The sequence below is a fragment of the Pinus tabuliformis genome, chromosome 5_2, assembly GCF_031772625.1.
Source record: "Pinus tabuliformis cultivar Carrire ecotype Pingquan chromosome 5_2, CPIR1, whole genome shotgun sequence".
NCBI lineage: Eukaryota > Viridiplantae > Streptophyta > Pinopsida > Pinales > Pinaceae > Pinus > Pinus tabuliformis.
Window position 1 is genome coordinate 963,296,663 of NC_142306.1, and position 15,067 is coordinate 963,311,729.

At 40.6% G+C, this 15,067-nt stretch overlaps 2 protein-coding genes across 2 annotated transcripts; one reads left to right on the plus strand and one right to left on the minus strand.

Moving 5' to 3' along the window:
- Positions 1-1,582: 1,582 nt before the first annotated feature.
- LOC149162494 (pectinesterase-like) lies at positions 1,583-4,363 on the minus strand. The gene is made up of 2 exons (XM_089437299.1): positions 3,075-4,363; positions 1,583-2,975 (listed from the first exon to the last, which is right to left on the minus strand). The coding sequence occupies exons 1-2, from the start codon at positions 4,042-4,044 to the stop codon at positions 2,260-2,262; spliced, it is 1,686 nt and encodes a 561-aa protein (XP_089293425.1). The 5' UTR covers positions 4,045-4,363; the 3' UTR covers positions 1,583-2,259.
- A 5,082-nt stretch (positions 4,364-9,445) lies between these two features.
- Positions 9,446-13,558, plus strand: LOC149162495 (uncharacterized). Its single transcript, XM_089435192.1, has 3 exons — positions 9,446-9,784; positions 10,013-10,741; positions 10,832-13,558. Exons 1-3 carry the CDS (start codon positions 9,446-9,448, stop codon positions 13,556-13,558), a joined length of 3,795 nt encoding a protein of 1,264 aa, XP_089291318.1.
- The last annotated feature ends 1,509 nt before the right edge of the window (positions 13,559-15,067 follow it).

Genomic DNA, 15,067 nt, shown 5'->3' on the forward strand with positions numbered 1-15,067 from the left:
CTTGGGCTTTTAAAAGCTAAGAACAATCGTGTCTATATATATATTCAATCTTACCAATATATTTTTTTGTCTTTGTTTACATATATTTATATATGTATATTCACATTATATCTATATCTATATATATTTATATGAGAATAGACTCATTTTTATACAAGTTTTTTCCAATTCAAAATGATTTTTAATGTTTTTTTAATTTTTTTTTCCCTGTACTTCTATAAACTTATATGCATTTTTTTCTAATCATTTTGCTTTATTTAGTTGTTGGGATGAGTACCCAAAACGTGAGATAGAATCCTGGTACCACTCACACGCAGTAACAACCTCCGGAAATAGCAGTACTAATTGGTTGTTGTAATGTAAAAAAAACAATATTTTAGATATTAAAAAACCATAGCACAAAACGATGTTAAATCAATGGTATTCATCTCTCAATCTCGAACTGGATTTTAGCTTTGCTATACTTCTTGATTTTGCTTTTCAGTTGAAAAAGGCCTGGATGACTTTTAGAATTGGGAAGATGGGAAGCTCTATGCCACGTTGTGGCTGTGCAGGATTATAAATTCAGGAGAGCCAACATAGGCTTGAGGAGTCGGGGATTTCCGCCACGCTAGGCAAACCATAGGGATAGCTGGGTGACCAAAAAAACAAAACGTTGTGGACGGTAGAACACACGATGACAAAATGGTGAAAGAGGTTGGCTGATTGATAAAGGTTGCAATTAGGGAGACCGGAACTATTAATCCCAACAAAATGCAAGAAAATGACCCAAAACACCAACAAAGAAAAGCAAACGAAGTCATGAAAGACATTGCTAAGATTATCAAGTAAAAAATGATACCTGCTGATCACAGACAAAAATAATCCCACTTGGGATAACCATATCAAAGGCAAGGAAGATAAATGTAAAAGTGGAAGGAAGCGATAACAGATTCAATATAAATGGGACAGATGGCATACTAATAATATGATAAGAAATAAATTCGAATCAGTAGCAACATAACAAGGGAGAAACCCAATAAAAAATGTGGCAAGCACTTGACAGTGCATTCCATCCATATTCATAATCATAATCATGGATGACATGCACTGCACCGCCCTTGAGACCATCATCTTTGTCACACCACTGTCTCTGACTCCATGGGCATTAGAATCCGACGAGAAAACACAAACCATGACCCATCCATATGTATCAATATGTACTTGTAATTGTGGCCAAGGCTGGTGCTATCCTGGGAATACAGGGTAGTTGGAAATACAGGATGGTAGATTGCGCTAATTGAAATTTAATAAAAAGACAGACAAAGTGATTCTCTGGTTATTGTCATAGAGCATTCATCTCTAACTATAATTACAGAATAATTGTGGCTAAGGCTGGTGCTATCCTGGGAATACAGGATGGTAGATTGCGCTAATTGAAATTTAATAAAAAGACAGACACAAAGTGATTGTCTCTGGTTATTGTCATAGAGCATTCATCTCTGACTATAATTACAGAACAGAACAGTCATCTCTAGCCATAGCCAAACAGTGAAAGAGTATAAGATTTTGACATTCAATACATCCATTGAGAAAACCTATGTCGATGAAAATTTAATTTTAGTGATAATGAAGCGTTATCATGAAAAAAAAACTTTAACAGCATTGAGTAACAGCAAAAGAGATATGAACCCAATTGGGTAAATAACACGGAAAGCTGGGGTAAGCCTAACAGCAACCTTGCAGCCCAAGTGCAGGTAGAGGAGCATTCTGCTGTCTTTGTAACCACATTCCTTTCATTTTCCTTCATTCTGATTAGGAATTCGACTGATCCAATTTTGTTGTAAACAGAGGTTTTTACTTGGACATGGAAAATATGAAAGCTGGCTTAAGCCTAACAGCAACCTTGTAGCCCAAGTGCGGGTAGAGAAGCATTTTGCTGTCTTTATAATCACATTCCTTTAATTTTCCTTCATTCTGATTAGGAATTCGACTGATCCAATTTTTTTGTTGTAAACAGCGGTTTTTACTTGGACATGGAAAATATGAATATGCAAGATAAAGTGAATGCAGTTACAAAGCTCTATCACAGAAAGAACATCAGGCAGATGATATAAATCTATTCAGTAGTTGGGTATATGTATATAGAGAAAGCGCGCTGGCCTGACCTGAACACAGCCTAATATGGAAGAAAAAACCAAAAAAGCATTATACTCTTGCTCAGAAGTGGTAATATGAAGGCCCGGTGTTTATTTACAGGGTAGGAAAACCATAATTCGATTAAAAATGACCTTGTTTAGCTAATTTGCTGTCGCTCGACCGTAACCACTCATTACCCTGTATGAAACTTTGAACAGAATACAGTCCTACATTGAGCTTGGAAATCTGATTAGACCATGGCACTCTTCCCGGGACCTTCGCCCCAGGTCCATAATTCTGATATTCACCATAGAAAAGCGTATCGAGAGCAAAGGATCCGTTCCAGGGCATCCACCCGTCGGGCCTGATGAGTTTTCCCAAGTAACTATTCAAGAAAACCGTTCTTGAATACATTTTCCACGGCCTGCCCAGATACGCTTTGTGAACGCTTGGATTGGAACTGAAATCCTTCATGTATTCTTTGGTCCCATCCACGGTGCAGTGCTGGAAGACCAAACCTGTTGACTGAGCAGGGTCCGTCCGGCCCTGCGCTGTTATCGGATCGTTCTCGCCGGACTTTGAATAGAGCTGACGGGGGCGCACAAGAATGGAACAGTTGTGGAATAGGGCCGCTGCGTTTCCGAAGATGAAGTCGGCAGTGCCCTCTATCCTGCAATTTCTGTAAAATTGGCGGAGCGTGTGTGTGTAGAGCGTGTCCTGGTGGCTCTCGAAGGCACAGCTATAGAAGGCAGAAAAATCGCTGTCTACTCTAAGGGCTACGGCTTGATGAGTCTGGGGCCCCGGGAATGCGTTTCGGAATGTTATGTCACGGGCTATGAAGCCGTTCCCATTCACTCCTGCACAAAAAAACCATAAACCCCTCTTTAGTCCTGCAACGTTCCAAGAAGCACAGCAAATGTGTTAAGAAGGCGGGAGAAATAAAATATGGGACTTACCAACAGTGGCAGCGTCATAAATTGTGACCGGGCCGGGCAGAGACGACACATATGCAGAACCTGTGATCACCGTCTTATCCATACCGGCGCCCACAAACATGAGATTAGTTTTACTGCGAGGGATTCGAACAGTTTCCTCGTAAACCCCGGCCTGTATCTTGATCACAAATCTCTTTTCCGAGTAGTCCGGCGCACTGTTCACAGCTTGCTGAATGCTTGATATAGAGGATTTATCATCCAGCTTTGACACATTAACATCAGGAACCAGTTCATCTACCTCTAATGCATCCCAATCCCAAATTTCATTAGGAACGTGGTAATAATGTGCAGTACTAGAGGATTTGGATGATCTCTCTGTTCTGGGAGGCCTCCATAGGACCATATCCTTCCCGTAAGTATCCAGGGCATCGACCATGCTTAGAGCATTGCTGGTTAAGTTTGTAACCCTATCCACCTGTTGGATGACAGTGCTTATCTTGTGTGTAGTATTGACATACCTGAGATCGGAGCTACAGTCGTAAACATAAGCCAGTGCTGCGCTAAGCCATGCTTTCACATCTTTTATTCTTTGCTCTACTCCTATAGCTGCACTGCTTTTGGCAATCAGAGCGATGGAATAATCCGCGAATTCCACGCAGTTTTTAGCAGCTGCTGAGACATTGGCATTATCGGTAGAAGTGGCAAGCAGATTCTGGGAGAGAAGATGTGTCTGTTTAGCTCCATCTGTTGCCAAACCCATCGCTGCTCTAATGATCTCTTCAGCTCCGGCATTTGCAGCTACTTTGGTAGACAAAAATGACTTGCAGAGGTCTGGCAATTGAGTTGCACGGCAGGCGAGATTTATCGGCACTCCAGGACTATGCAGAGTGGGTTGGGGACCCTCCTTGGTATTTGAATTCGCTGAGGCATAAGCGAAAGAAATAAAGAGAAGTGCCAGTGTCAGTATGATGATAGGAGTCGAAGCCATCATTTCAGCAATTCTGGCTGCCTCTGAGAAACCCTTTGAACCCTTAAAACTAGAACAATAAATGAGATGGTTCAGGCAGAGAGGGGTCTAATCAGTCGACTATGTTTTCCAACCCTTTGAAGTGCTAGTGTCAGTATGATGATAGGAGTGGAAGCCATGATTTCAACAATTCTGGGATTCTTTGAAGAACCCTTTGAACCCTTCAAAAACTAGAACAATAGAACAATAAATGATAAGGTTCGGGCAGAGAGGGCAGAAGGATTATGTGTTAGCGTAGTCTAACAGTGCACTGCTGCGAAGTTTGAAAGAATGAGAATGACAGGAAACCGCGTTTAACGGTACTAACTACATGGCTCTGTGTGCAAAAGGCTGAAAAAGTATTTACTCAGCTTTGTGGAAGGAATTTGTTTGGTTAAACAAATAATTTTTTCAAAGTGTAAAATTACCTTTTCTAATTGTATGGCGAATGGCGATCTGCCATGTGGCCTCGCCTCTCTGTACCCATTTCCTAACCATGATGAATATTTTTCAGTCTCCGTATTTTATTTTTATTTTTTACAGGAGATTGTTTGGTTCTCTCATTTTGTATAAACATTAGGGTACTGGACAGTTTTTTTGACTTATTTTATGGTCATTAGTTGGACATAAATATAATTATCTTATTGACCCTATTTCTTAAAAGTGATTACTATGTTTTTTAAGAGTGAATCTCCCTTAGTATCTTTCATATATTTTTAGGTTTTGGGTTATTATATTTCTTGCTAAGAAAAGTTATATTTAAAATTTTGTCTTAAAAATGATGTTTTTTAAATTCAAATTTGATTAAAAAATTACCTTTCGATAATATAATTATATTAAAAATTTTCACATATTTATTATAAAGAAAAAACAAAATGACTTTAACACATAAATAATTTATTAAATCTTGAATCTTGTTTTGAAAGTGTATGGACGACTTACAATAAGTAAAATTTTGTTTCCAATTTAGTATAAAGTTTTCAATCCACTACTACTCTATTGCATTAACATCTTTTGTGTATAATGTATTTTGTTCACTATGTTGATTAGATTTGGAATGAATGATTTATTTCATTTCTAGTTTTTTTTTTTTTTTGGAGATGTACTCACATTCCAAATGCAAACCCAAAATTCTTGAATATGTTAGTTGTAAACATGTGGGGGGTGTTAATAATGATCTTGAGCCCAATAATGTATGAATGGTTCTTTATAATTATTTCCTAACATAACAACACCACCATCCTAAACCCTTCTCACATTATGGTTCATTATAAATAATATAATAAATCAATTTAAATTTTACATTCTCTTTATAAAGAATTCTAATCATTATTGGAAACTTCTTAACATAGAAAAAAATAATTATGAAGGAAGGCTTATGAAAAGTGAAAAAACTAAACTTAAATAAACAGATTTCACCAAGAGGTAGCAACATCTATTTCAATATGACTTTGATAGCAATGGAGAGTAACATCGGGCTTGATTAGTGATATAGCTCAATCCATCAAATTTTAACCAAGACACTAAAAATCTTAATAAACTGAAATAATAATAAGACACCAAAAACTTAATAAACCTAAATGACATGGAACAATACATTAATCGACCATGTCATCCTAAACATGATGTCAATTAAAATAAAGTTTAATTATTTCCTGTATATCTTTTCATATGACATATCTATTATTTTCTTAAACTTCTCTACTCGTCTTAACTATTTTAAAAATTATTGAAGTTTATATTTAATAAAATTTATTCTATTTTCAAAAATTATTCTACCTATATTTAATAAAATTTTATTTTATTCTTAAACTAACTGGTGTCCTCTGCTTTCAAAAATTATTGCTACTAATATTTAATAAAATTTCATTTTATTTTTAAACTTACTTATCCCTTACTTTCAAAAAATTATGACTCGTTATTTATACAAAATAATTAAAAAAAAAAATTAAAAAATCCTGCAATAATATACCAAAAAAATTACATTTTTCTTTTATTTTTAAATTTTAATTTTAAGCATTTATCGAATCAAGGCTGAAACGAAAAAACTAAAATAATATCAACCTGAAAACGAAAAGAATCTCTCCCTTGGTGTTATCTCCAAATAATGGTTTGCACCTTTTTTTTTTTTAAGTATGTTTAACGGTAGAGCTGAAAAACCGCAAAATAAATGGAAAAAGATTCATGTAATATAAATACCATCAGCCATGCACTCCACAAAATAATTATTTCAAACATACTCGGCTCGTCTCCCTTTATACCTTACTTTTACAATCGCTTTCAAAAGCCAAGGAAACGTTCTAACATTTTCACCAAGTTGTGGAGTTCCATATAATAAGCAGAGGTTCTTCGTCGGGGCTTGTTTATTCACATTATACATCGAGGGCAGGTTGAAACCAGACTGAGTTGGGTGGAATCGGCACATTCTTTACCTGAGGGGAAATGGAAAGTCTGATTTCCATTAACCAACTCCCAAGAAGATATAGAATAAAATGGCCATAAACCGTTGGCTTGCTATAGAAATAAGAGGGCGGGCCTGCCTTCACATTGAATCCCATCTATAAATTGGAAAGGGGTCTTTTATGAGGCGGAGGAATGTCAAAAGTCGTCGGAATCTGGGTAAATTTTTTTTAAAAATCTTGTATAGACAGCGTTTGAATCGTATTTTTGATGGTGGAAATGGATTCAGCACCATCAAAAACGTCTAAGACACCTAAAATTTTGAAGTTTAACAATTATAATTTAGATTTACAAAAATCCTTACCAGATTTTCTCTAAATATGACCGGAATTTCAATAACTTTCCGGAGAATTCCTCCGGCTAGTTAGACTACGGCAATTAGAAATATCCTTGCCTCCGCACTGAATCCCATCTATATATTGGAAATTTTTTCAGCTTTCCAGAATGGAAATGAGTATTAGTAATGTTTTCATAAACATGTAGCCCGTCAATAATACGTTTTGTACAATTCCGAGCCCGTCGAAAAAAACAGGTATTTGCTTGTCAAATTCTATTCCTAGTTAGGAGTATCTTTCATAATAGGTTAGATCTCCTAAATAAGAGATTAAGTGACAATAGTGATTAGGAATATCTTTCATAATAGGTTAGATCTCTTGAAAAAAGAGATTAAGTGATAATAATGATTAGTATCTACCATAATAGGTTAAATGGTTATTAGTAATGTTTTCATAAACATGTAGCCCGTCAATAATACGTTTTGTACAATTCCGAGCCCGTTGAAAAAAACAGGTATTTGCTTGTCAAATTCTATTCCTAGTTAGGAGTATCTTTCATAATAGGTTAGATCTCCTAAATAAGAGATTAAGTGACAATAGTGATTAGGAATATCTTTCATAATAGGTTAGATCTCTTGAGAGACATTAATTATTCACAAGTAATTATCAAGATAGAGAAATGATCGGTGGAGGCGAAATGGGCTCGCGAAAAGGACAGGGTTAGGGTTTCATGCGCATCTCCTGCGGTTCGTAGGGCATCGGTTTCGACGGTTCGTAGGGCATAGGGTTCGATAGCTCCGCGACGGTCATCTGCTGCGGTCACGGTTCTGCTCTCTACAGCTGCAGCTTCTCCATCGGAATCCTCGCCTGTCCCTATCGGTCACCGACATAGAATCAGTTATGGATAACTGGGAGCATGAAGAGGTGGATTATTCAGCGGATCCCTCGCCGGAGAATGTTATTTTCGGGACTCCTCATTTTACCTCTCGCTCTCAGCTCCCCCATTCCGCTTCCTCTTCTATTCCGGCGCACCAACCTTTTCCGGCTCCCGTTCCATCCTCTGCAGAAGTTTTTCCTCCTGTATCTCCGCCTTTCGAGGTTCCTCCGCTTTCGCCTGGGTCTCTACAATTCCTGGCCTCCCATACTCCCCCATCGCCCGATTTTGACCCTCTGGCGTCCATCCCTTCGGTGCCTCACCCTCCGCTGACATCTACTCCTGCGACTCATCCATCTGCCTCAGGTATTCGCCCTTCCGGATGCTTTGAGACGCCTGCGGTTTCTTCCCTCCCCTCTAACCATTTTCCCCGGGAAGGTATCACTAATCCCCTGGTGGATCATCCGTCGGCCCCCCGTTCCGGATCTAAAAAGGTAAAGTGTGTCAGATCGACGGCAAGGGATATCTCCATCAAATTCGACGAAGCAAAGCCTCTCGGCGACTATATGGACATTGCGAACACCGTGTTGGTTGGGCACGTCAGGGGTCGATCATACTCGAGGCAGAGGCTCAATCTTTGGGTTAAGGAGATCTGGGGTGGAGTCCTTTTCGACCTTCCAGAGGTCCATGTCCTCCCCAGAGGATGGTTCTCTCTTAAATTCTCCAAGGTCAGTCAAACAAACCTCGTTTTGGGCCGATATTGGCATATTGAAATGGCCCCGGTCCTTCTCAAGCGCTGGAATCCCCTCTTCGATCCAGAGCGCGAGCAACTCGATGCCGGACCAATCTGGGTGAGACTCCCAGGTTTACCAATTCCATTCTGGGACGAAGAAGTTTTTATTAGGGTTGGCAATGCCCTGGGGACATATTTGGACTACGATCGCACTTATGTGGAATCTGGGAATCGAACACTTGCACGGATCTTGGTTCATCTGGACACTCGAGAGGGACTCGAGGAACAGATCACGCTTCAGTGGGGTAGGTGCATTCGAGTTCAGTTGTTGGACTATGAAGGGGTTCCCTTCCGTTGCAGACGATGCCACAAAGTGGGACACCTCGCGAAGGACTGTCCACTCAATAAGAAAGCTGCAGATTCGGTGAAAGGCACCCCGGCGACTACCAGGACGGCTTCCCCCATCATATCTCGCCCTCCTTCTGCTGGACCGGCCCCTTTGGCTTCTCCTCCCGCGGACGATGCTGGGCTCCGGAGATCCTCGCCTCCAAAAACTAGGGCTCGTTCGGCGGCAGAAGCGGGTATGATCTCTGTTTCTTTTATCCCAACTTTGCATTCGTCTATTGATGATTATCATGCATCTGGTCCATCTGCACATATCTCCATGATTCCCTGCACACTATCATCTCCACTTGCGTGCACTGACCCTATTATCTCTACTACATCTCCCGAGTCTTTCTCCTCCCCGTGCCCATCCTCCCCTCCTCACCCTTATTTCCTTCGGTCTCGGAATCCATCAAAAGAGCAGGCTGTCGGTCACTCGGGTCTGGGCATTGTCATACCTGAGGGGGCATCATTGCATACCAGAGGGAGAAAATCTCACCTTTCTAAAGCCATCAAACAAGCTGGGGCAGAAGTGGTCTCTGGCCGGCAAGCGACCATTGACGGGGTTCTTAGAGCAGGACACACCCCGAGAGGTGTTCCCCCATGAAGTGTCTTTCTTTTAATTGCAGAGGACTGGCTAGTTCCTCCAAAAAACTAGCCATGAAGCGGCTCATTAATACTGAGCCTATCGACATTATCATGCTACAAGAAACCCTCTGCTCTGCAGATCAAATTATTCGTGTCATGCAAGCCATGGTCCCAGGATGGTGTTTTTTTGCAAATGATGCTGTGGGACGATCTGGGGGTCTAGCCATTGGATTAAACCCTCGTTCCAATAATCCTATCTCAACCTGGGGAGGTGCAGGGTTCATTGGATTGGATTTCTTCTCGGCTGACCTTGGCATGGATCTCAGAATTGTCAATATATATGCTCCATGCTCCCAGAGAGAATCATTCTGGCGGAATACTCTTCAGCTACCCCTGCTGAATGAAGACCATGTTATTATAGGAGGAGACCTCAATTTCTCTCTGGGTTTCAGGGAGTCATGGGGCACTAAGGCTCAAAGTGACTCTATCACTGATTATATGACTAATCTACTGGAACAATCAGATTTCTCGGATATTCCTTTGCAGCGTCTCCTTCCTACTTGGCGGAACTGACGGGTTGGGGATGTTGCACTTGCCCGCAGACTTGACAGATTTCTGTTAAAGGGCCCTCTTCTACAGCGTCTGCATCTCTTCAGACAATGGGTTGGCTCGGGGGGGTTATCGGACCACAATCCTATATACCTGGAGATTCAGGGTCCTTCCAAGAAACCCAAGGCACCCTTCAAATTCAATCCCTCTTGGCTGAAGGATCCGGACTATATCCAGCTGATAAAGGATTACTGGGCCTCTCATCCCATCAATGACTCTGTTCCTCTTGCCAAAGGTTTCTGCAGGAACCTTTCAGAAATCAAACATATTACTATTAAGTGGGCAAGGGAGAAATTGGAACGTGAAACAGCACAGCTCTCCCATATTGAAGCGGACTTATGTTCACTCACCGATGACAGAGGACAGGGCTTCATGACAGCTGCGGACAAATGTAGGCTTATTGACCTTGAGAATCAAAAAGCCAAGATTCTCAAAGAGAGAGAGGAATCCATTAGATTAAGGAGCCGAGCTTTATGGATTCAAGCTGGGGATGACAACACAAAGTTTTTCCATAATTTTGCAAAGTGCAGGAAGGTATCTAATACTATCTGGAAGCTCCCTACCCCGGATGGAGAAACCGCAAACAATTTCAATAAGCTCGCTCACCTAGGCATCTCTCATTTCAGGAACCTCTACAAGAGTCCACGAGAAGAAAACTTACTTGATATTATTAATGTGGCTAACCACTTCCCGAGATTTGTGGAGGAAGAAGATGTGGAGACCTTAACTGACCCGGTCACTGCTGAGGAACTGGAAGGAGTTCTGAAATGGTTCAAAAAAGACAAAAGCCCAGGGCCGGACGGATGGACCATTGAATTCTACACAGCTTTCTTCGATGTTTTGGGTCAGGACTTACTACAGGTGGTTGAAGAAAGCCGGACTTCTGGATCATTATATCATGCCATCAACTCTACATTCATCGCTCTCATCCCCAAATCTGACTCCCCAGCATCCTTTGATGACTACAGACCCATCTCTTTGTGTAACTGCATCTATAAAATCATCTCGAAGACCATTGCAAATCGTCTTAGACCTATCCTCTCCCGTTCCATTGCCCCGCAGCAATTTGCTTTTCTCGAATCTAGACAGATCCATGAGGCCATTGGACTCGCTCAAGAAGCCCTCCATTCCATCTGGTCGAAGAACTTAAAAGCCATCCTCCTCAAAATCGATCTGTCTAAAGCTTTTGACCGTGTCAGCTGGCTCTATCTCAAAATGATCCTCATTCATCTGGGTTTCCCTCATGCATACATTTCTTGGATCATGGCCTGCATTACCACTCCATCTTTCAGTATTCTTATCAATGGTTCGGCTACAAATTTTTTTCATTCGGAGAGGGGTCTGAGGCAGGGGTGTCCGCTATCGCCCCTCCTCTTCCTGTTGGTCATGGAAGGTCTCAGCCGCCTCATGGAAGCGGCCAAGCGATCTGGAGACATTGGGGGCCTTCGCATAACTGACCTTTGCTATCTCACTCATCTACTCTTTGTGGATGATGTTCTTATACTTCTCAATGGCAGTGTTCGTGACACTCGAACTTTCTCAAAGATCCTACAACTTTTTTCCTCTGCCACGGGTATGATGCCAAACCAGATGAAATCAACCATTACCTGTGCACGCACATCTGTACAGGAGACCCAGACTGGCTTACAAGCATTCCCTTACTCGGTCCACCCCCTGGATAGAGGTCTCAAATATTTGGGGTTCAACTTGAAACCTACTTGCCAAAGGATTGCTGACTGGGTCTGGTTGGTTGCCAAATTGGAAAAAAGACTCACAGGATGGAGCTTCAGATATCTCTCCAGGGCTGGTAGACTGGTGCTCATAAAGTCTGTATTAGAAGCCACCCCGGTGTTCTGGATGGCCCTAGCCTGGATTCCTAGAAACATCCTGGGGCGGCTACAGCAGTTATGCAACCGATACCTCTGGAATGGGAGTCAGGATAAAAGAGTATTTGCATGGATCGGATGGAAGAAAATCTCATTGCCCAAAAAGTGGGGTGGATGGGGACTAAAGGAACTACCTGAATTTGCAAAAGCACTGGCCGCCAAGATGGGGTGGACTCTGCTTACTTGTCAAAATCTCTGGACACAGGTAGTCTATTATAAATACATTTGGCCTCATAATATTTTGGATTGGGCCCGTTTCCCTACTTGGTCAACAATGGGATGCTCATCGGTTTGGAAGGCCTTGATTCAATCCCTTCCTCTCATTTGGAACAATCTTGCTTGGCGCATTAATGATGGATTGACAGGCAGAATTGGTTTGGATCCTTGGATTAACTGTGGGGGTAGACATATCCTTAATCCAGATCTTATAATGCACCTACAGGCCCGGGATATCCGACATTTTGCACAGATCGCAGACCAACAGCGCACTGATATATTTTCCCAGGCTTGGAAATCCGCACAGCAATTGGATCTCCCTTTACAATGGCATCAGGAATGGGATCGCTATACTGAGGCATTATCTGAATCTCACATCCGTATAAAACAAGGACCGGATGAACTTATTTGGTGCATTGCTGATCATGGTATATATGCTCCAAAATTTGGATACACTGCTCTCATTTCTCACAGAATGCCTGAATCTTTACAGTCATGGTGGCAATCCATTTGGAAGCTCAAGGCTCCTCCCCGGTCCAAACTTTTCTTTTGGTGTGTACTCAACGGCAATGTACCCACAGGGGAACATCTCACCTGCAGAGCCATTTTTGGCCCATCATGGTGTATCTTCTGTAAAAATGCATCAGAGACTCAGGATCATATATTCCTCCTCTGCCCTGTCATCCTCAACCTATGGAACAACATATGTAATCTGTTGGGTATCGCTGTCAATTGGAAAGGGATCGATATTAGGAGTGCTTGGGATACCTGGTCTCACTGTCATCCGGGCACTAAATTACAAAACCTTCCACCTGTGGCTACTTGGCATATATGGCTTGCTCGAAATCAGGCTATATTTGAAGACCGATTGATATCATGGAATCGGGTAGAGGCCACCATCATTGCAGCATATCATGAGTTACCAGACCCTCCACCCCCGAGACCGAGAACCATACAGCCCATGCCCAACTTTGATAGATCCATCCCGTGGGCTTTCTTCGACGGAGCAGCAAATCAGGGTGGATGTGGCGGGGGTTTTGTTCTGCACATAAATGAACACCATCGATACCTTGCAAAATTGGGCTTTGGCAATGGATCTAATAATTTCGCTGAACTCTCTGCTGTCCACAATCTTCTACATTTTGCATTATCGCATCATCATACAAGAATCAATATATTTGGGGACTCATTGGTGGTTGTTAACTGGATTAACAATATCACTACTTGTCATACACACACTCTCAGCAATTTATTACATGATGCACTCATACTCAAAGCAGCATTTAACCATTGCACATGTCTACATATTTACAGAGAGCATAACAGCGAGGCTGACAAATTATCCAAAGAGGCCTCGTTACTTCCCCGAGGCGAGGGGATAATAGTGGAGCAGAATGGAGCAGAGGAGTATCAATTTTACCACAGGCCATTCATAGATCAAAGAGAACAAAGGGACAACAGTCCCAACAGCTGATAGTCAATGGCGCTTTTGTTTTTTGTTAATAGAAATATATAGAACATGGATATTATGCTTATAAACAGAGTCCTCTTTCGGACAGCGGATAGAATGCACAGTCAGATGAATGTACACAGAACAGTTTTGCTTATACCTACAGAACAACACCTTGATGAGGTGAATTTTGTATGAACAATCCAGCAATGCCTCGGCATCTGCTTTATGTAATTTTCAAACATTAATGAAAGTTACTGATTTTTCCAGTGGAAAAAAAGGTTAGATCTCTTGAAAAAAGAGATTAAGTGATAATAGTGATTAGTATCTACCATAATAGGTTAAATGGTAATATTGGAATAAATAATTCTTATTTGTTTTATATGCGATTATATTAAAGGTATAGTTATTACTGTTGCATCAATTATTATTTGTTTTATATGTGATTTTGTGGAAATTATATTTACTCTCCCATTTTTCTACATGGTCCCGGAGCTAACATGGATTTTACTCGATTACCATTGATCATAACATTTCAATATATCTAGTCCCAAAGTAGATTGTTTCTTAAATGTTCATTATGTTGTCTGTAATATTGTGTAACTATTTGTTAATTGTTAATGATGTTTTTGTTTATATCAGTTTTCCATTATTTTGATGTAATGGTGGGTGATTGGCTCCCGATTTGATTCGATGGTGTGTGCAATTGGCGAGTAAAGTGAGTAAACCAAAACAAGATGAATGGACAGGTGGAACTTGGAGAATAGATGGAGATTTGATGTTGAACAATATTTCATGTAATCCGAAGAAATGGATTTTTTATATTCAAGGTCAACATAAAAACTTATAAGCTCTAGCTTTTGAATGTGTCACTAGCCATGTCATTAAACTTCAAAATCCAAGGCCACAAGATGAAACTAGTGGAAGTTGAAAGATCAAACAAAATTCAAAACAATTATGACTCCTTAGATCTCCATTTGAGTCAATCTTGTTTGGTGCTTATAACTGCAAACCAAGCTCCCAAAGACTACATAGTTGCATTTACTTGCTTCACATACATTATAGCAACTCTAGGCAATGGCCAATTGTTTATGGGTCATACTACAATCATACTATTCAAATTCATCGGTCAGCCATGAGATGGAATTTGAAGGCCAACACATCTTGTCCTTTTCCACTGGGTTCTTATCATTATGACCCATGAAAACCGTCAAGGAGTAAAATAATTATGAAGAATAGTAAAATTAGTGATAAAATAGTAAAATTCTTATGGAGAATTGTTGAGATTTTCTGTTTTAATTAATTTTGGAAAAAATATCATGTATGTGACAACAATAGGATTAGTTGCTATATTAGCTCCAGTGTTTTTTGAGGAGGAGTTAATACATCCTATATTTGTTGTGAGGGAATTTATGATTCAGTTTTATACTCCAGCTATAAGAAATGTAATCTCGTAGAGGATTGAGAGAGTGTAGAGAAAATAGGGTGAGCTGAGAGTATGTGTGAAGAATTAAAATTGTTGTAATCTCCTGT

What these genes read in the sequence shown, in the direction of transcription:
- LOC149162494 (XM_089437299.1), bottom strand. Translation starts at nt 4,044, where the DNA reads ATGATGGCTTCGACTCCTATCATCATACTGACACTGGCACTTCTCTTT. An exon ending in TTATGACGCTGCCACTGTTG is followed by an intron (nt 2,976 to 3,074) that starts GTAAGTCCCATA and finishes TTTTTTGTGCAG; the next exon opens with GAGTGAATGGGAACGGCTTC.
- LOC149162495 (XM_089435192.1), top strand. Translation starts at nt 9,446, where the DNA reads ATGAAGCGGCTCATTAATACTGAGCCTATCGACATTATCATGCTACAA. An exon ending in CCCTGCTGAATGAAGACCAT is followed by an intron (nt 9,785 to 10,012) that starts GTTATTATAGGA and finishes CCTCTTCTACAG; the next exon opens with CGTCTGCATCTCTTCAGACA. An exon ending in CTGCTGAGGAACTGGAAGGA is followed by an intron (nt 10,742 to 10,831) that starts GTTCTGAAATGG and finishes GTTTTGGGTCAG; the next exon opens with GACTTACTACAGGTGGTTGA.